Here is a 19,030-nt window from a genome sequence, read left to right on the forward strand (position 1 = left end):
CTCTGTCCTCTTCGCTCTCTTTCTTCCTACTCCTACTCCTACTCCCAAGTGGCTGGCTACCAAGTGGCTTCCCCTTGCTTGAACCTACTCACTTGTTACAGGGCGGTTAATTTTTGGAACTTGAATACCTCTGGTATTATTTTTGTGAACTGCTTGTTGGACTTTCGAAGTGTAGTACCTACCCATTTCAGGAAAACACTTGGAAGTACGACGAGCGTATCACTCAATAACTTTTTTTTTTCGTTGATAGCTGGGGCTTGACCCCGGCTTCAAGGAAGATAGCTAGCTTCCACAGTAAACGCGCAAGCTAATAGGCGTATTATGTAGACAGGAACAGAAGTCAACAAATCTTGAGGAGATTTTCGAAGGTATTTTAATCAATACTTTACTACCAATATCCTACCTCTACACGCAAACCTATCCTCCAACCATCCTTCTCCCCAACACCTCTAACCACGATACCAATTCTCCACCCTCTCACCCAAACACTCCCCCACAGTAACCCCCCTCAACCCCCTCCTCTCCAGCTCGCGAATCATATGCGGCAGCAACTTCTCCACGGTCAAAAACTCCACATCATGACAAACCGCAATCGATCCCCCATTCCCCAAATCCCGATCAAACCGTCTAACCGTCTCGTTCCAATTACCCTCCGAATTAAACTCCCAATCCGCCGGATTGATATCCCACCAGATAGTATGATACCCCTCCCTCCGCATATCCTCCAGACATTCCCTCCCGCAATGGCCCTTGGGCGGACGCATATACGTCGGCGCGACACCGAGTACGTTCTTAAAAGCCTGTGCGTTGTTACGCATCTGCTGTATCCTTTCCGCGCGGTTCAAGGCTTCGAGATCTTCATGTGTCCAGGTATGCGAGGCGAGTTGGTGTCCGCGGCCATACAACTCGCGAAGTAAGTTAGGATACTCGGTATTATCGTCATCGATGCGTCGCGTTAGGTGAGTAGAGTCCTGGTACGTCTTTCCGATTATGAAGAATGTAGCGCGGAACCCTGCGTCTTCCATTTTCTCGGCGACGGCGCGTGTCCATTCGTAAGGCCCATCGTCGAAGGTTAGCGCGACGGTGTTGGGTTTCGTGCATGAGTTGATTACACGCCCGTACGGGACGTGGGGGTGGGTGATGCCATTTATGGGATTGTCGATTCTGAGGTTTGGTTAGAGGAAGATCTGGCTTCGTGGTATCTGCTAAGATGAATAGTCAACTAACCCTTCGGCTTCATTCTGTTGAATTTGGGTAACGTCACTTGGCCGTGCGACCGTCGTGATCACTAGGGTACATAAAGTAAAGGTAAACCACGTCATGATTGCAAGAGCAAATACCATGGGTTAAGATATGTTCTCAGGTTGAGAAGGCTCACTTCCCCGGTCTGGTTTCCAAAGTGCTATGTATATATTTATTACGACAGATCATCGGTTGGGATGAAAAAGGAGAAGGATGGGAATAAAACAAGGTTAACGTTCCAAAGTCTCAAACTGTCTGAAGATAAGATGGCAACCATTTTGGAAACTTAAACCTAGTCATCCGTTATACGTCTCAACGCTGTCAATAGTGAAACCGCAAGTCGTACTAGCCCTACAGCACGGCTATAATCGATAGGTAGAAGCGCTCGTCGAAGCATAACTTGACGAATAATTATTAGTAGTTGAGAATCCCCATGATGGTGGGACGGGGACAAAACGACAAACCCTCCATCAGTGAAACACTTAATCCATTGGCTAGTTCTAGTCCTTTAATAGCTACAAGTTCCTGGTATCAATTAAGAAGTACCCTCCGCGCCTTTTCGCGACCGTAAACTCCGTAAAAGTACTAGTGATACATTGTGAAAGTCATCACCAGGAGAAGGGACTTCAGATGACTAACCCCTTTTCCCCAATGACTAAGCACAAACAAATATGATTAGGTAATCAATTTGGGCATTGAAAAAACGCATCAGTTGCAACGCCTTCGTAGAGCACCTATACAAGGCGTGTATATGCCAATTTCATCAACCTTACTTGGCCTTACGACTTATAATAAGGAACGATGGCAGCATCGATGATTGGCTCTCTGCGATGTCCATTAATAGATTCAGGGCCCCACCTAGATTTCCAGGCGATTTCTTGGTCCACAGCTTTGTCAAATGCCTCTCGGCATTCAGCCGGAAGCTCGTCCAAGATATCTTTCGGAATGGCTCCAAGACCTTGGAAATCAGAGAGGAAGCCAGGCACTTCGCATTGCTCGTATACGGCAGGCGAGAGACCTGCTGGAGGTGTCTCCATGTACGTGTCGATAACTTTGAAGTTACGCGGAACCTTAGAGTCGAGAGGAGGGAAGCGAGCGCTTTCGCTCGGGGCGGACGAATCCTTGACCTGCTCAAATCTTGCATGCGTGGGGTTCATGTTGGCGGGATACTGCATGACGTTGGTGTGAACATCATAAACACCAGATGTATTTAGACGTCTAATGGCGCCAATTTCCGAGTTAAAGCGACTGGAGAATTTGGTTAGCTTAGTTATTACGAGTAGTGATAAGTCAATGCCAAACATACCTTGCTTCACGAGCGTGCTCAAGTTGCCAATTGATATCGGTGATATTTACTCGTCTCTTCTTGATGTCTACCTTGCCATTTTGCATAGGAACAGATGGAGCTCCGGAATGATACACAGCACTAGCACCATGCCAAGCGACGTACTGGTTCTTGTTGTACTCCTCACCCTCAACGAATCTATCGTTAGGATCGGCAATTGTGCCTTCAACAACACCTTCTGCTCGTGCCTTGGCAACTTCGTAATCGTCAATGATTCGTTTGCCACCGACAATAATCAACGCACCAAATTCCCGAAATACCGATCGGGCTGTAACTATTCCTATAGCACGGCCCTTATAGGAATGGGGGATAATTTCGCGGTCGATCATGTCGCGCTTCTCTTCATCGTCCACAATGATCTTATAAAGCCGTCTGTGCTTCGCGAAGAAAAGGTAAGAGTCTCGGAAACCCACGCAACGGGCAGGCTCAGTCGACAACATGTACAGACGATCGCCACGGCCAGCAACAGTGAAGGTTCTGCAGCGGTATTCGCGCCCTCCCTGCAGATGCCCGAACTTGTCTACCTTGGTCTCTCCTTCGGGATCTTCGGGTAGCGCACACTCATCGTCAACAATATCCATAACATTGCCCTCCTTGTCGATGATTTGTTGCGTTGGCTGGTAGGAAGCACCTTTTCGACCACCTCTGCCTCTCCATCCACCGCGACCGCGTCGTTTGGGAGTATCATTCGGGTCGCGCTGGGGAGTCTCGAGGGGTAGACTATCCCAGTCAGCAGGCCGGTTCTTAGGGGGCCGTCCTAGGCGTCGTCTTCGGATGACAGGCTGAGGTGCAGGGGATGGTGATTTGGCAGATGGGACGTCGGAATCTTGGTTCTCTTCGGGCTCGGCGCCGGATTCGTCTTCATTCTCTTGTTCCTCAGGTTCTACTAATTGTTGGTCCGCATCCGATGCGTCGGCATCAGGCATAACCTCATCCTCCATCTCCTCGAGAGTCTTCGGGGTGCTCTCTAAGTAAGTAGTAAAAAGATTAGCTCGATATACTTGAAATGCGACAGAGCAACCAGTATGTGAGGAATGATTCCTGAGTCTTGAAGCGCGTGCGATTACTTACCAAGCTTCGCAGCAGCACGTTTCGCGGCCGCGCGACCAGGACGTCGGGCCATATGGAAGGGCGTAAATTTGCGGCAAGGAAAATGTGGAGTGAATTAGTAGTAAGATTGAGGGTACGAGTAGGAATGGCGACGCGATGATGGATAGATTTAGATGCGCGCAGTATGTCGATAAATGATTGATGGTGGATGAATGGACGGAGTCTCGTTTTGATTGCAAGGTTCAAGTTCTGAGTGGGTCCTGAAAATCGGGGAGCATCAGTTTTAGCGCATGGATAGGCTTATCTGGTTTGTCCAATCATGTGATGAGATAAGCAGTACAGTACATAGGTACGTCGATACCTATAATCACGTACCTTATCCTTATCCTTATCTTATCCGTAGCATTTACAGTATCTTACGGTGGTCAATGCTTTCGAGCTTCACGACCTCACGAAATTAGCGCCCATCTCTTCCAACTACATCTACATTCACAAATCAGTGAAGATATATAAATCAATGCAGCCTCAATTAATACTGATACCTAATAGTGATCAGCTCAGTTAAACTAGCAATTTTGATGAAGTCTAAGCTGAAGTTATAATACTGGTTTCATGAAAATGCATAAAAAGCAACGAACTGAACCCCCGATGTGAGTTGTTGAATAAAGGGATGATTATGGGGGCCAGTAGTAGGGGAAGTTAATGAACTTCTCCTTCATCATCGTCAACCCTGCCATTCTTTTTTTTGTCCCATTTCCGCTCCATTCTCCCTCACGATCCCCATCATCCACCCACAACCCATCGTAATCCCCCATGGTCCAACACTAATCACCAGTCCCACGATGGAGGGGGGCGAACTTCCACTTCCAGTGTCACATCGATCTTGCGTCGTGACATCCATCTAACAGCCCTTGTTGCCCAGTCCGCAGGGATCCGAGTGAACTTTACTTTTGTCAGCTTCGTAGATTTTCGTCGTCGCTGAGCCTGGGCCAAGATGGGGAACCAAGGCTTGATGACCTTCTTGGCTGAGATCAACTCCCCAACAGGTGAGTAAACCATATCGCCAAATGCGATCTCCAATGTAACAAGTTCCGGCGCGTTGTCGAGAATGCATTTCACCATCTGGAACGCCGATCCAGGTCTCGCTCCCAAATCCTCGAAATTTAATTTGACATCCGTAATCTTCGACACGTCGAGTACACCAACCGCACTAACACTGAGCAGGACCCTATTCCCGCCAGTGTAGTCGTTATAGTTGATCTCAAGGCGCCGATGTACCTAGCGATCGGCTTCTTCTTTGATCCTCTTGCAAGTCTCGAGTAATGCGGGGTGCGCAGAAAATTGACGTCTGCGTAGCTCTCCGCGAAGATCCATGTTACCCAACTGAAATCCATTTGTGGTTTGACCCACACAAAGCTCGCGGTAGAGCTTATAGATTTTATCTCGTATTTCCTGGGGTAGTTTATGGAGGAAGGTCGATTGTTCCTGTCGATGGTATGCCATGATGAATTGACGAATAAATTTTATCGGATTGAGTTGGTCAACTTCTGTATAATTGATAATTGTTAGTACAACTCGGCGTTAAAATAGATCATTCGGGAGCACTCTTACAGTTACCCATATAACTAAAATATTTATAATTAGACGTATAGGCTTACTCCATCTATAGAATAAAGGTCGTATAGAGGAGTTGTGATGGTATTTTCGGTAGTGCTTGACGATACACACACTTTCGGTCAGAGTGACTTTATGTCCTCCGTAGAAAGGATGAAGGAGAAAGGAATGTATGGGTAAGTGTTTTTTCTAGAGTCTGGAATGGATGGGTGGGAGCTCATGCTTTATGCATTGGATCACTGGAGGGGCCAAACAAGTGAATCAGTAAATGATAGCTTCACTTGATCACACAGCCCATATGATGACCTCGAGACTTGACAGTGCGTGACGAGGATCAGGAGGGCATTGAAAATTTTCGACCGTCTAATCTCAATTGGCACTGGTCTGCAGTTTGCTGCCTTCTTAATTCTTTCTAAGAAAAAGAATCGACCTGGTTAATCAGCTCGCAACGACTTGAGACGATTATGTACTGTGTTTGCCACAGTATCCACACGCCAGTAGCGAATAAGAAAATTCACGGCCTAAAGCATAGTACTGTGATCCTAGGTACTAACCTATAAAGATAGAGCCGGGGTCTAATCATCCAGTTTATGCGACTAATACAGTATAGTCTAACCAATTTAAAATACGATCAATTGGCCGATATGATCAATCCTCGCAAAATTGACTGATTAGGCAAAGTGTAGGCGTGGGTACTGATTAAGATCATGAAATTCACGACGAGAAGGCTGATTTGGATGCTAGTTACCTAAATACCTAGGTTCCTGGGTACTTCAGGAGCACATATTTGATAAGGGTAACGGGTGTCTTGGGAGCCGCATCGTCCTGAGAGAATTGTCCTATCAAACCCATACTAAATCCAATGATGAAGGTAATGTTCATACATCTGAGTAGTCATGTAGAGGTTACTATATCAATTCAGTGACGCATCCATACCGTAAAATACGTCTAGAGCATTTCCATTCTATATTGAGCTGATTGCCACATCACATTGCCGCACTCATTTTCCAGACTTGCCAAGAGGACGACGATTCCGCATAGATAGGTTTTATATCTTCAGAAGCATTCGGCGAAGTTTTGTATTTAAAGTATAGAAGAATGGACGGCGCAACATATTAGATGGAAGTAGATAGTAACCTACGTTATGTCCCATTCATATTACAGTAAATGGCCAAGTACATTTAATTGGAAATACCGTTAACTCCTTTTCTTATAGGCACATTGACATACATTAATAGAATGCTTCGTTGAGTCGTAGGGATACTTCATTTTCTTAGGTTACGACGTTCGTTCTTGCCTACTGGCAAGGCATGGAGTGTAAATAAGTTTCGAAAGCACGATATGCCGAAACGGCGAGAACGACTCTAATAAAAGGATGTCTGGAGACGAATGAACATAAGCTACCCCTTTTCTTTATGTCTCAAACCAAGCCCCCTTTACGTCGCAGTTGGAAGGTCTCGATACCCCTTACAATACAACTCATCCTTCGGTTCAGATCACTAAAATTTCCATATACTTTAACTCTGCTATTAATTGAGGTATATCCATCATAACTCGTTGTTTTAAATATTCACGTCTCCAAAACGGAGACTGATCACCGACCAAGCGTCGAGCTCTATTGCGCTCTATCGCGACGTTGACATTAACGTAGGCGCTAGCATCTGATTACCTAACAGGCGTCGCTGCCGCTATCGTTGTAAATTGCCTAATACGGGCAGACGCTAAGCGCTGATTGGTTGAACTTCGGCCATCGTCCCCCCTATTAACCGCCTATTAACCGGCACCTAGCCCCTGACACTTTAGGGAGAACCTTAAGGCATCGTAGAGACTGTCTGATACACTGTAATCGCTCCATATACCAGTTTTATCGCTTGCGATATCGGGATTTACGTATTGTTGAATACCTGGACAAGGCCTCAGGTGGCGTGTACAAGCAACGTCTCGAATTCCTATATGCCTTTGTCTGTGCCTTGACGTAGACTCATTTCGTTCGAAGGTTGTCGCAATATGGAGCTTTCTTGGCAGGCGCGACGATATAAGTTAGAACGCTTGATTATATAAGGGTTATAGTAAACTCACCACTGGGAAGTACATGTTCTGATGGTTCCACCAAAATACTTAGGTAATATACCTACCTAGGTACATAGGCAGGTAGGTAAACAGTGCAAGATAAAGGTCTAAGTAAGATAGTGCCATGGTATTACATGTATTTTCACAATAAAAATTACGAGATTGTTAACTATAAATAAAAAGTATTTTTGCTCGGTGCGCCGTGGGAGAATACCCCACCAACTGCCAGTACCAAACAGTGCATGGGTGCACCGCCGAACCTACAGTGTTGATTAGCCACTAAACTCAATTATCACTCGCTGGACGGACCGCCCACAGTACCTGTAGATAAGCCCTATTTTAGTGCTTGTCACGTATTAGTTAGGTGCCTGCCTACAGTTCCAAGTGTTTATTTATTTTTTGCCTCGCCGTCCCTCGTCCCCCACCATATTCTCTCGCCGTCCTTCTTCACCACAAACCACACAGCAATTCCTTTCTCCCATTCCATCAAACTCATCCATCCTAATAATCATCTACCATAATCCTAACCATAAAGATGATTTTTTTCATCATCGTGAAGACCTCCCCCAATACACACTCTTATTTCTCGATTTCTTTACACTGGCCGCGTCGCCGCACTCCTATTGATCCCATTGATCCAGAGCCAGCGCAAACCCTCTAGTTTAATCATCCTAGAGCGAGCTTGAGAGATCATCAGGTATGTTAATCTATATTCATTAGCATCTCCCAAGATTACATCAACTAATTATTACCTAGACGGTTCTGATTCCGCATCAATAGATCACGGCTCGATCTGCGGGAACGGCGCCCTCCAAGATTCTTTTAACTGCATCATTTAGAAGCCATTTAAAAGCATTGTCGCTCTGGATGGTCGCGTCTGCCTTCCACGGCGTATTCAAGGTGGTTAATAATTATTAACACCTCAAGTGCGTGAAAGCAATTTCTATTCCGTAAGTCAGTGGTAACACAAGCATTCAACACTACACGCCGAATAAATTCACTAACCTTTACATAGCACACAACATGTCTATTTCCAATAGAGAAATAGTCAGGCCCAACAACCCCGCCGGCGCTGAGGCAGCAATCCAAGTCGACGGCGTTCTCGTGCCTCTCGAATTAATATCTCATCTCCAGAGGCACGTCGGGTCTACCAGGCCTCCCAGAAGAGCAGCACAAACGTATCCAGATTCTCATCGCCAACTCAGGGAACAACAGCGCTTTCACCAACCACCCCAGCTAGTACGCCTCGCAAGAACTCAAGCCCCAACCCCCAAGCCATCCCATAGATCTATCACCTCGTTGAAAGTCGCAAAGTTCATCCTCAACTTCCTTAAGTACCTTGTCCCAGGTCGAGCGACTTTAGACGAGTTAGACATCTAAGGCGAGATCCTGCTTTGACGTCTGTGCTCCCGCCACGAACATCGACTATAAAGGGGAGTCACCACCGCGCGAGACACGCGCATCTGCGTCAAGGGCGCATACCACTGAACCAACCAAAGATCGCGCGACTGCGCTAGAGGCGCTTCCCTTCCTCCTAACCAAAAACCCGAAGCCCACTGCCATGATGGGGGCTTATTAATGTCGCAATCTTACTACACGAGCGACTGGGGATCAGTTGCTGGATCAGCTCCTGTGCTGCGCCCTACCCCCCAACCTGAGTCTACGGGGCTGGCCGCGTGTGTTCGGCAACTTCATACCGCGGTGTAATGGGATGGGATTCTCATAGTAGCTCCAGTGTTAAGCTACACGGGAATTGGTAGTCTCAGTGACTACCACGAACCAGCCATAGGCATACCATCACAAACAAGATATGGATTCCCCAGAACCAGAATGGATCTTTGACGATGGTATTGGGCGGTTCCGCCGATTCAAACATCGGCAGACATTAAGCGAACCATGTGGTGTTTGCTTGATGGCGTGTCCCTTGTCTGAGAGGCTTAAACAGGACTGGGACAAGTGCTGGGGCAGAGCCGCGATGGATCTGTCCTAGCCAGGAAAAGACGGTACACGTGTACCCAGGGGCAGGCACCCGCAAGCGAGCGTCCATCGCGTGCCGGTCGGGCAGGGCGACCTGCGAAGCGTGTCGGCGAGCGTCGCTCATATCTTAACTTTCTAATTGAATACCCAGACCCAGACGCATCTCGTGACGGCTAACATTGTCGAGGACGGATGGTGTGAGGCGTATACCTCCCTTTGTAACAACAGCCTCCTTGAAGAACCTGTCAGGCGAAACGGAAATCCGCCAACAAAGACACGAGGAGGTGACCCTCGTCTCATGGGCCGAACCGTGGTCATGAGTAAGTGACGAAACAGTCTACTCGTGGGTATTAGCAAAACGTTACTAACAGAGTATAGTTTCACGGTTGCATTAGGTGCCCGTTGCCGAGCCGAAGATAGCATGGGACCCCCCACCAAAACGTATGTTATACCATAATCACTATCCCGATGTCCTGATATGGTATATGAACTAATCAATTCGATTCAATAGGGCTTCAAGTTCCCGCCTGTGGTGGGGGCCGGCCACGGGTCATCCATATGCCAGTTCCTCATGTCGTTGGAGCATTTTTCCCAGTACTACTACTGGGAGAATGTACGGTGCGCATATCTTCGAGGGGACGCACTGGGCGCATAGAACGCATAGCGCGCCTAAATCCTCGTGAGAATGCTGTAATCGCAGCTAGTACACCGATGTGGAGAGGAGCGGAATACAAAAGGCTCGGAAGGGAGAGGGGAAGGATCGTTTTCCGTACCCGGGGCGCCGGTCAGGCTGGCAGTTAGGGCCATGGAGAACAAAATGCATCAGGACTGGCGTCCCGGGACCAAAGGGCACTATTGCCGCGAGTCAGCTTCACGGTCAGTCCAAGGGTTCCTCAAACATCTCATGCTACCACCCATCCTTCTACCTATTCCTCTACTCATTCTTCTACTCTGCGTTACTCTGGTCTATTTTACGACAAAATCGAGAGACCTATTTTTCGTACTAGCTCTCGACGTCTCTGCCGTCGAAATGCGTCTGTTATACAGGAATTCGACGTAGTTCAGGAGCTCTTGGCGCAACAATATTATTCGTACCAGAACGATCGCAGCATACTCAATAAAGTATCCATAGCATGAACTTCTTCAGAATTCGTGAACCGTACCAGGGGTTGAAAGATGACATTGTTCGCCATGTTAGTTGAATCGTTCTTTTGAACGTGTAGTCTAGTGAGGCCGTAATTCGTGAATATGATAAGCACCTAAGTTGTTCTTCCACAACCCAAGCAAGGACTTATCATTAGGACATTAGTAATAGATGCGAGTTACTTTTATATCATTCGGGATGCCCAACAGATCATGTCCTGTTAAAAGAGCAATGCCTCCTTTCGAGATCTAGTCGCACGGCACCGCTACATGCATGTACCCCTTTTAGCCTTATAGATTGACGGTCATGTCGGATATAGAAATAGTTGCGGAATTTTCGCATAGATACATAATGGAGATCGTATGATGAGAACTTTCAAACCTAACACATCTCAAAATCATGTTATCGTAAGCCGTAATGGTATAAATTTCGTTCGAAATGGCAAAAATTATGAGACGTGCTCCGGTGTAGACCGTGGCTCTACGTACGGTCTCTATATATCTTATCAGCAGAATAAAGACGATAACAGGGTGCAACCTGACTGGACGGAGACAACCTACCCCTATCGCCCCAGCGGGGAAGATTGCATCATTGCTATGTATTCCCCAGCTTCGGGTCCAATTCCATTATCAACGAACTAGGTAATCAAGATATCGCCTTACCTAACCTATACACGTATTAGATCCGATAGGGATGGAATTCCATCCTCATTTGCATGTCGCTATCTCCTGCCTCGCAAAACCTTATCTCCTTTACCGCCGCTAGTAATGCGGCCGAGAACGGTGGACGAACAATACGATAAATAGAATATCTCAAGCCCGAGATATCTCCTATAGTAGATCTTCCTGTCAGGTGTTTTGTCTTTAGCCAAATTTTGATTGGTCTCCTCACATGGGGTAAACTGAGGCTCCCTTGTATACTGGAGGATCGCTGAGTAGCGCGACCAGTCCCGAGTCATCTCCATCATAATGCATGCATACCTGGCCGAGAACGGTACGAAGAACCCGAAATCTTGTATATCTAAGTAGCATATTCCCAATCTAGTACTCGGGATTGAACCTCTGCGTACCGGTAAATAGAATATATACATGCCATTATACTGTGGCAATTTTCGCAATGTTCGATTGGACGTCCGACACAGCTGGCAAGCACGCCAACCAGGCGTATGACCGAATTCAGAGGTCAGGTAGTGAGTGTGCTACTGTAGTGAAGGCATATTGGGACGAGCTGTCTTCGCAGGGTCATCTCAAAGAAACCGTTTATGCTGTCGCTCTCGCTCTTCTGTTACTCTCCACAGGGATAGCGTATGTCGTACGCAGACGGAGATTCGGCAATAAAGCAATGCGACCATCCACACCCACCACCCCAACACTCGAAAAAGCAACTTCAAGCAATCCGAAAAATCAAGGACGAGAATGGGGAAAATGGATGCCTTCGGACTTTCGTATGCCGAAACCAGATCCTTATCCAGATTGGTCGGTTGAAAATACGAAGCCCCTTCCGTATCGACCATTCCGATATGGACCCAAGTACAATGTGACTATGGGACTTCGGTCTATTAAGCACGTCGATTGGATTGAATTGGACAACCATTATCCACGTTTTCACGCAGACAAGGCACGGCGGATCCAGGAGCGTGGCAGCAAGTGCTGTAGAACAGCACCCGAGGCGTATCCCGCTGCGTTGGAACTTCTGGAGGATCTTGTTGATTATTTGCCGGCACGATATCCATCACTGTATAAGCGCACAGACGTCGGGATAGAGAACTTGTGGTCAGGAGAAAAGTTGAACATTGTGGAACGGCCCCTAAAAGAAGATCCGATGCAGATGTCCGCGCGACTCGTACAAGATGACTTGGCGATCATGATCGAACGGCCTGATAGCGAGTACTACCTGATGGCTGGAGCTGTTTTGTTACCTGGGTTTTGGAGGTTAGAAGATAAGTACATGATGAGGCTATCAGATATCCATACTTCGGGCGATGTGCCACAGTATAAGGAAAAACTAGAAAAGGGGATGATGAACTTCTTCAGAAGATTGCGACCGGATGAAATGGTAGCGCGAAATAACTACTTCTTTCAAGTGGATGATAATTTGGGGTGGTCGGACAGTATAGGGGATGAAGATGCACCAGACGCTAGTTGGAACACGGCAGAGAAAAACCGAGCGTTACAGCACCATTATTTCCGATCAGAAAGGCAGACCCTCCGGCGGTTGCCCCGATCTGGCGGCGTGGTATTCACGATCCGCACCTACTTTCACCCAGTCATGGAAATAGCGGAGGAAGATTATGTGCCAGGAAGACTAGCAAGTGCGATCCGAAGCTGGGGAGATGACGTGAGTAGATATAAGGGAAAGGACAAATATGGTGATGTGTTGCTGGAATATTTGGATAAAAAGCATGAAGAACAACTTGCGAGGGGGCTAGATATAAGTCGTGAGGATGAAGTTCGCGCGTATCCTTATTAATATCTAAAGTGTGAATCTAATCACGACATTGAAAAGTTTCAATTCAAAGCTCTACATATAAAATAGGTAGTAACGAGAATTAAATTGCTTGAGTATAAGTAGAAAGAAGGAGAGTTAATGAATGAGGTGATTTCTTATAAATGAAACGGAATATGGTAACACAATGGCATAATTATTTATGCAGGAACCCCAATTCGCTTATGTATGTTATTTATGCGAGTTAAGGTTCCACCCAACCAAAAATGACAGCATGTCGGAATAACGAACCCCGGCGCGCCGTCAGACTGAGCTGTTGCTCCGACTCTCAATTCATTCAAACCATCCCGCTACGTAGCTTCAACTCCCGAGCTTCCACTAACCAATCCGGAAATAGATGTTGAAGTTAATAAAAGCAATGCGCAATTGATCTACTGTCTTCTTTCTTATGATATAACACCACAAGACAGCAGCAAAACATCAGCCCCGAATGGAGTCAGCGCAAAACCCGCCAGGCTCCCTGAGCTGGCGCCTAAGCTCGCATCCCATCACTCTTCTCACGTTTCTCGCATTCCGCATGTGTGAGTATCTTCAATCTTGGAATGTAGAAACCTATACAAATTTGCATCCACTTAATCTGAATACAAGGCGACCAAATAATCAGGAGAAACCATGCTAACATCTACTCTCTAGCATCACTCCTTGTCTACCTCTTCGGTGTCATCCTCACAGACAACATGGTCTTAATCTTCATCATCACGATCCTCCTCCTCGCCGCCGACTTCTACTACCTCAAGAACATCGCAGGACGGCGACTCGTCGGATTACGCTGGTGGAACGAAGTCGACCCATCGACCGGCGACAGCCGCTGGGTCTTCGAAAGCAGCGACCCAGCCACGCGAACCATCAACGCCACCGATAGCCGATTCTTCTGGCTTGCTATCTACGCGCAGCCTGTTCTATGGGTCGCTCTTGCAATATTGGCTCTTGTGCGCTTGAAGTTTATGTGGTTGCCTCTCGTCGGTAAGTACTTGGTTTTCGTGGCTTACGTGGCCCCAGTGCTACGTTACGATAGTGGAATAGGAGGCTAACGATTGGGAAATGAATAGCTATCGCTCTCACTTTGACAGTCACGAATAGTCTCGCCTTCTCGCGATGCGACAAATTCAGCCAAGCTTCTAACCTCGCGGGTAGCGCCCTCTACTCGAGCAACATTGCGGGTAACCTCGCTAGCAATATGGTTGGGCGTCTATTTACCTTTGGCCGATCGTAACGATAAGAGAAGCAATTTGGAGAGAAGTTTGTTACAGTATTCAATCGAAGTTGGTGTCACCATCAGATAAGGAAAAGTGATGAAGGCTACTCGAAGTAGCTAGTGTATGGATGTTTTAAGATTCCCCGCAGCAGTCAAATGTATTTGTGTTTTATTATAGCAGCTCCGGGAGGTGCAATTCCCACTGTAATACTATGATATGTACGATTTAATGAAATCGCGGGACCGACTATGTTTATCAGCCAGACTGTTGTAGATCATATCTATCTTAATGGATAGATGTTTAAGGCTGATATGAATCGCGACGGGCAGGTGTGCTCCACTCTATTCCTGTATTACGCGAACATAAAAGTACGAGTAGATTACGGCATTAACAAACCAAAGGTCTTCTGTGGAGAAATCCTCAACTCTAAGAAGTATCTAGGATATATATCATCACTATCTATCTCCAGAGTCAATCCAATCATCATGCCAAGCAGCCGTGTCATCTCCGCGCTATCAGCTATCCCAAAACTACGTATTTCATTGCTTCACGGCCTGTTTTAGATGCAAAACCTTACGCTCAATGTTATCGCGCATTTATAGGGGTCACTCGGGCATAAACGCCAAAGATTTAACGAATGTATAAATCATATATACGCATAAGAGGATATTGTACTTGAACTACATCACCACTCCACTCCTCTCATCAATCTTCAACCTCGTCCCCCTACTCACCTCTCCCTCATCCACCATCTCACCGTCCACAATTCTTCATTCTCCTCACAACATACCACATCAACCAAGTCCACACTCTCAAAACACAAATCCATGAATACACGTAAATTATCATTTACGACGAACCAAACCAAACCCCCAAACCATAACTCCGAGGAACACCATACACAAAACATGCATGCTTGCCTTTTCTTTTTTTGATATTATTTTCTTTACCCATCCCATTACACCTTATGACGGCGACGCCAACGACGGAGACGCGACGTGTATACTCTCGCTACCCGCCCTATTCCTATGGCCCCGTCCCTCAATCGCCGCGTCTAGATGTCGCTCTTCTTCCTCCAGCCTTCGGATCTCATCCTCCGTCATGCCTTCCTCGATTAGATGCGCGTAGCGGGATTGATGCGGTGGTGAGGGCGCTCTTGTTGTGCTAGGGCGACCGGAAGCTAGATCTGTCTGGCTGCCCATAGCGAAAGCGGTGCCGGGAGGGGGTAGCGGCGAGGCACCACGGTCTGAATATGGCCCGTATGGTCCATCATCGCCACGCACCATGCTTCCCCGTGGATCATGCAGATGTCCGCCATCATCGGGATATGCTGCGCTTGGTGAGGTATCCGTCATTCCCGTGAGTTCTTTATCCGCGATAATGGCGCCCGAGCCCGAGTTCGTGGCGTAGTTTGTGCCAACGTTGCGATCACGTTTAGCGCGGCGACGGAAAAATAGACACCACGCGATCAACCCGATAATGAGAACACCAGCTACCGCACAACCAACCGCGATACCGGCAATAGCACCTCCGCTTAATTTAGTTCCGATATTGCTCGTCGATGCCTGCGTGAGAGTCTCGGCAGCAGGCGAGGCAGATGTCGTGGGGTTAGTTGTAGAATCTAGCTGGACGACATCAGGAAATACTGCATTGGTTTCCTTTTGCGAATCTCGGAAAAGCTCGTTTGTTTTATCTATTTCCGCGTCACTGGAGACAACTGAGACAAGTTGACTATAGCTAGATCCCCTTCCTGTCGAATTCTGCCACTGAAATTCGAAATACAGAAGTTTGTTAATATTAGAGCCGTACACCGAAGCGTGCTGAACCGGAAGAGTCACAGTTTCATTAGTCACTATGGTAGGATTAGTATTTCAAGTTCCAGTGGCGTAAAACCAGTTCAAAAGACAACGTACTCGTAAACGGGAATGGTTCTGTTTCCTGCCTCCGCACTTTCGAAGAGTCCGAGTCGAGGTCGACAGGACTCGTCGAAAAGTCTATCATAGCCCCTTGCCCAATAGTCGCATTGTCGGTAAATCGATGCAACAACACGGCATTGATATTTAGTTCTACAACACCCGGTGCATTTCTGTATGCTATGACTTCGTCCGTCCGACCTTGGATATATATGGGGTATGTCGGAAGAGATTGCACCTCAATCACTGCGTTCGGTATAAACTGCACTGTCGCCGTCCCGCCTGTTGTTGTCACATTTTCTCCGTCGCTCCGCGTATCTTGTGCTGTCGCCAATCCCGTCAAGCAGGCCAGTATCCCGAGTGCCGAAACATCGGGCCGCATTGTTATGTGGTCAAGTATTGGGCTAGTTGTCGTCGGTAAAATTCCCTAGAGCCCAAGTAGATCCAAGCCTACCACATGTCCGATCTCGATGGTATTCCAAACAACCAACACTCGTCTTTGTCTGCGTATTGTTGTGTATATGTTTCACGAAACGATGCAGTCCCAGAATTTTTTGTCGAAATCACCAGTCGAAGTCCTAAAAACTAAGGAATAACAGAAAAGAGTAAGAGAATACACGCACGGGCGTGAGAAGAAAGAGGAAATGGTGAGAAACAGGGATTATACGTTAGCCCGGTCCATCAGCTCTCAGCTTTGCCCACTTAGGGAAATGCTGAAGAAAGAGGTGCGGGTCTACTATCACTAAAGCGAGCCAACCAGACTTAACATGCAGTAAGCCTTATAGGCCAGGCTGCGCCTCCAAACCAACCAGCGGGGAGGAAGGATGGCACCATCATGCTACCGACTTTAGAGATCAGGACTTGAACGAGCGTATAGCAGCTAGGCGTCCTCGTGCTGTACGGGGCCAATAACCCCCTGCTTTCACCTAGCCTATTACTTGGTCCGCCGGTTAGGGACGCTTAGAAAACCAATGCCAACGTCTCGTCGTCATAGCTTAACCATGTTAAGAGGAAGAGGCATTAGTAAGTCAACTCTCTACTATGTACATACCTAAGTATTTTGGTATAGGTCCTACCCAGAGCATTGTTGAATCGACACATTAGGTTTCACTTGCTATACGGTTCCATGAAGTGTACGTATTCTCGGCCAAATTCAAGCCTGGTGGGTAATGTACCCCAAGGTAGGGGTTTAGCCTCGAGGGTAATGCATGAAAAGCGTAGTATCGCAGTGACGCATTGGTTAAGTTTGGATGCAAATCGTTAGTACCAGAGATGGTATAATAGAACCTAGACGTAGGGCTGTCTATAGTACATTCGATAGTCCTACAAAGCAATGGTGCTTCGCAGCGAAGGAGCCGAGTAGGTAGGTAAATGGAACATATGGAAGAATCGATAGGATCAATACCCCAAATGGTAATAATGAGTGCGATTGGACAAGGCCTTGCTGACAACGTCGCCCGTCTGACGACAAAGCGCGTGAGTGTCAAGGGTTCTGGATCCTTTTAGACCAGGGTTTAGTCTGGCAGTCTGGGCAGATATCTACTAACAACTCAGCCGATTGTCTTGGGTATTGAGGCTGGCTATAGACGCTTAACTAAATCCAACAAGTGACGTTTACTGCGGCGTGGATGGAGTGTTGGATTCAGACGATGGCTTTCGGGTTGTCTCAGAGTTGCTCACCGTTAACCATCAACATCTCAAGTCTCTTCCCATTGGAAAGCGACATTCGGCTTTCCAATTTCAATAAATAAAGATAAACCAGATATAGTAGATGAGCTTAGCCGGGTAGCGGAGTCCGCTCCACATGTCAGACGAGAAAAGAAATGGGACTGAACCAAGAAAATAATGAGGGAAAAGATTAGAAAAAAAAATTGGGCTGCGGCTGATCAGACCCTGACCTTACCTAGGCAGTTTAGCGTCTTATTCTAGTCCTAACAAGGGCTAACCCCTTTTTACTTAGGTAAGCCTGCTGGGCCTGTCAGTGCAAAAATAGCAACCCCGCCGACGCACATACGCTAAAGGCCCCCATATTCTTGCATCTCTACAGCTAACACCAATAATTCTTAAAGCATTCCTATTGGACGCCATGTCCTTTTTATTTCTCTAATAAGTAAGCCCGTCAGTCTTAATAATCCACTATTCAGACGAACCAGGTTATCTAGTACATTCGTAGGCAAGTGCCGTCAGCCCCAAGTATAAGTATACAGTACAAAATAACAAGCGGTCTAGTCATCAAGTTATGGTCATATGGCTAGCTTTAGTCTTTCTTTGTTAACGTATCGTATATTTAGATGAATTAATAAGAAGCCACCAAACATTCTTATTCGTAGATTTTACTGCTCTTTTCTGTATTACTCCGTAGTCTGTATTTGTACATGAATTATGAAAGATCAGTATAATTATGTATGTATGCTGCTATTATAGTGGGGTTACGGGTGGCTTGTCGGTCCCGTTAAATCCTAGCAATATTTTTATACTTCATTATTCATCCATCAACTCCAAAGGAAGCATACGATTATACAGCCAAGCCGGAACTTCACCAACAATTCTATCCTTGACATATATAGAACATAGTGTCTTCTATATTGATACTATTTTTCTTGGTATTGCCAACTGATTCTGTCCTTGAAAAAAGTCCAATATGTTACCTAGTTACAAGTCACACGAATACTTAGGTTCAGCCGCTAAATGCCGTTTCATAATATGAATGACAACAAGAATGAAGACAGGCTTATTACAACGCGTGACGCCTGCCGAAATATCGCGAAAATTACATATAAGTACCTATGTAAGTATGACGTATAATTTTGAGACTTATAAGGCTCCTATCCCCCTCGCTCATTCGGGATGAACGACCTTCCAAGCCAATAGATAAGATGCCTAGGTAATTATACCCACATACGGTAACATTTGGAATGGCATGTATAAATCAAAAGATGCCAAGTTACGCGGATCCGCGAGGCGTAAACAACGA

General features: G+C 46.6%; 5 protein-coding genes across 5 annotated transcripts; 2 read left to right on the forward strand and 3 right to left on the reverse strand.

The window, feature by feature from the left end:
• Positions 1-1,682: 1,682 nt before the first annotated feature.
• F4822DRAFT_91120 (chromatin remodelling complex Rsc7/Swp82 subunit-domain-containing protein) lies at positions 1,683-3,878 on the reverse strand. Its single transcript, XM_051464153.1, has 3 exons — positions 3,659-3,878; positions 2,549-3,554; positions 1,683-2,490 (listed from the first exon to the last, which is right to left on the reverse strand). The coding sequence occupies exons 1-3, from the start codon at positions 3,708-3,710 to the stop codon at positions 2,022-2,024; spliced, it is 1,527 nt and encodes a 508-aa protein (XP_051308821.1). The 5' UTR covers positions 3,711-3,878; the 3' UTR covers positions 1,683-2,021.
• A 587-nt stretch (positions 3,879-4,465) lies between these two features.
• On the reverse strand, positions 4,466-5,031 carry F4822DRAFT_434973 (uncharacterized protein; the record flags this gene model as incomplete). The annotated part of the gene is made up of 2 exons (XM_051462105.1): positions 4,466-4,865; positions 4,916-5,031. The coding sequence occupies 2 exons, from the start codon at positions 5,029-5,031 to the stop codon at positions 4,466-4,468; spliced, it is 516 nt and encodes a 171-aa protein (XP_051308822.1).
• A 6,290-nt stretch (positions 5,032-11,321) lies between these two features.
• Positions 11,322-12,930, forward strand: F4822DRAFT_91223 (mannosyl transferase). The gene has a single exon (XM_051464155.1). It carries the CDS (start codon positions 11,559-11,561, stop codon positions 12,909-12,911), a length of 1,353 nt encoding a protein of 450 aa, XP_051308823.1. The 5' UTR covers positions 11,322-11,558; the 3' UTR covers positions 12,912-12,930.
• A 272-nt stretch (positions 12,931-13,202) lies between these two features.
• On the forward strand, positions 13,203-14,589 carry F4822DRAFT_422037 (DUF846-domain-containing protein). The gene is made up of 3 exons (XM_051459848.1): positions 13,203-13,468; positions 13,581-13,910; positions 13,997-14,589. Exons 1-3 carry the CDS (start codon positions 13,378-13,380, stop codon positions 14,158-14,160), a joined length of 585 nt encoding a protein of 194 aa, XP_051308824.1. The 5' UTR covers positions 13,203-13,377; the 3' UTR covers positions 14,161-14,589.
• Positions 14,590-15,108: 519 nt separating this feature from the next.
• On the reverse strand, positions 15,109-16,438 carry F4822DRAFT_434977 (uncharacterized protein; the record flags this gene model as incomplete). The annotated part of the gene is made up of 2 exons (XM_051462106.1): positions 15,109-15,995; positions 16,057-16,438. 2 exons carry the CDS (start codon positions 16,436-16,438, stop codon positions 15,109-15,111), a joined length of 1,269 nt encoding a protein of 422 aa, XP_051308825.1.
• Positions 16,439-19,030: the final 2,592 nt, after the last annotated feature.

Source organism: Hypoxylon trugodes (assembly GCF_022578975.1).
Source record: "Hypoxylon trugodes strain CBS 135444 unplaced genomic scaffold F4822scaffold_12, whole genome shotgun sequence".
Taxonomy (NCBI): Eukaryota; Fungi; Ascomycota; class Sordariomycetes; order Xylariales; family Hypoxylaceae; genus Hypoxylon; species Hypoxylon trugodes.

Excerpts from the sequence above, each read along its gene's own strand:
- F4822DRAFT_91120 (XM_051464153.1), bottom strand. The coding sequence starts at position 3,710 with ATGGCCCGACGTCCTGGTCGCGCGGCCGCGAAACGTGCTGCTGCGAAG. Across the intron at positions 3,555-3,658 it reads ACGTGCTGCTGCGAAGCTTG|AGAGCACCCCGAAGACTCTC; the intron begins GTAAGTAATCGC and ends CTACTTACTTAG. Across the intron at positions 2,491-2,548 it reads GAGCACGCTCGTGAAGCAAG|TCGCTTTAACTCGGAAATTG; the intron begins GTATGTTTGGCA and ends CAAATTCTCCAG.
- F4822DRAFT_91223 (XM_051464155.1), top strand. The coding sequence starts at position 11,559 with ATGTTCGATTGGACGTCCGACACAGCTGGCAAGCACGCCAACCAGGCG.
- F4822DRAFT_422037 (XM_051459848.1), top strand. The coding sequence starts at position 13,378 with ATGGAGTCAGCGCAAAACCCGCCAGGCTCCCTGAGCTGGCGCCTAAGC. Across the intron at positions 13,469-13,580 it reads GTTTCTCGCATTCCGCATGT|CATCACTCCTTGTCTACCTC; the intron begins GTGAGTATCTTC and ends TCTACTCTCTAG. Across the intron at positions 13,911-13,996 it reads TATGTGGTTGCCTCTCGTCG|CTATCGCTCTCACTTTGACA; the intron begins GTAAGTACTTGG and ends GGAAATGAATAG.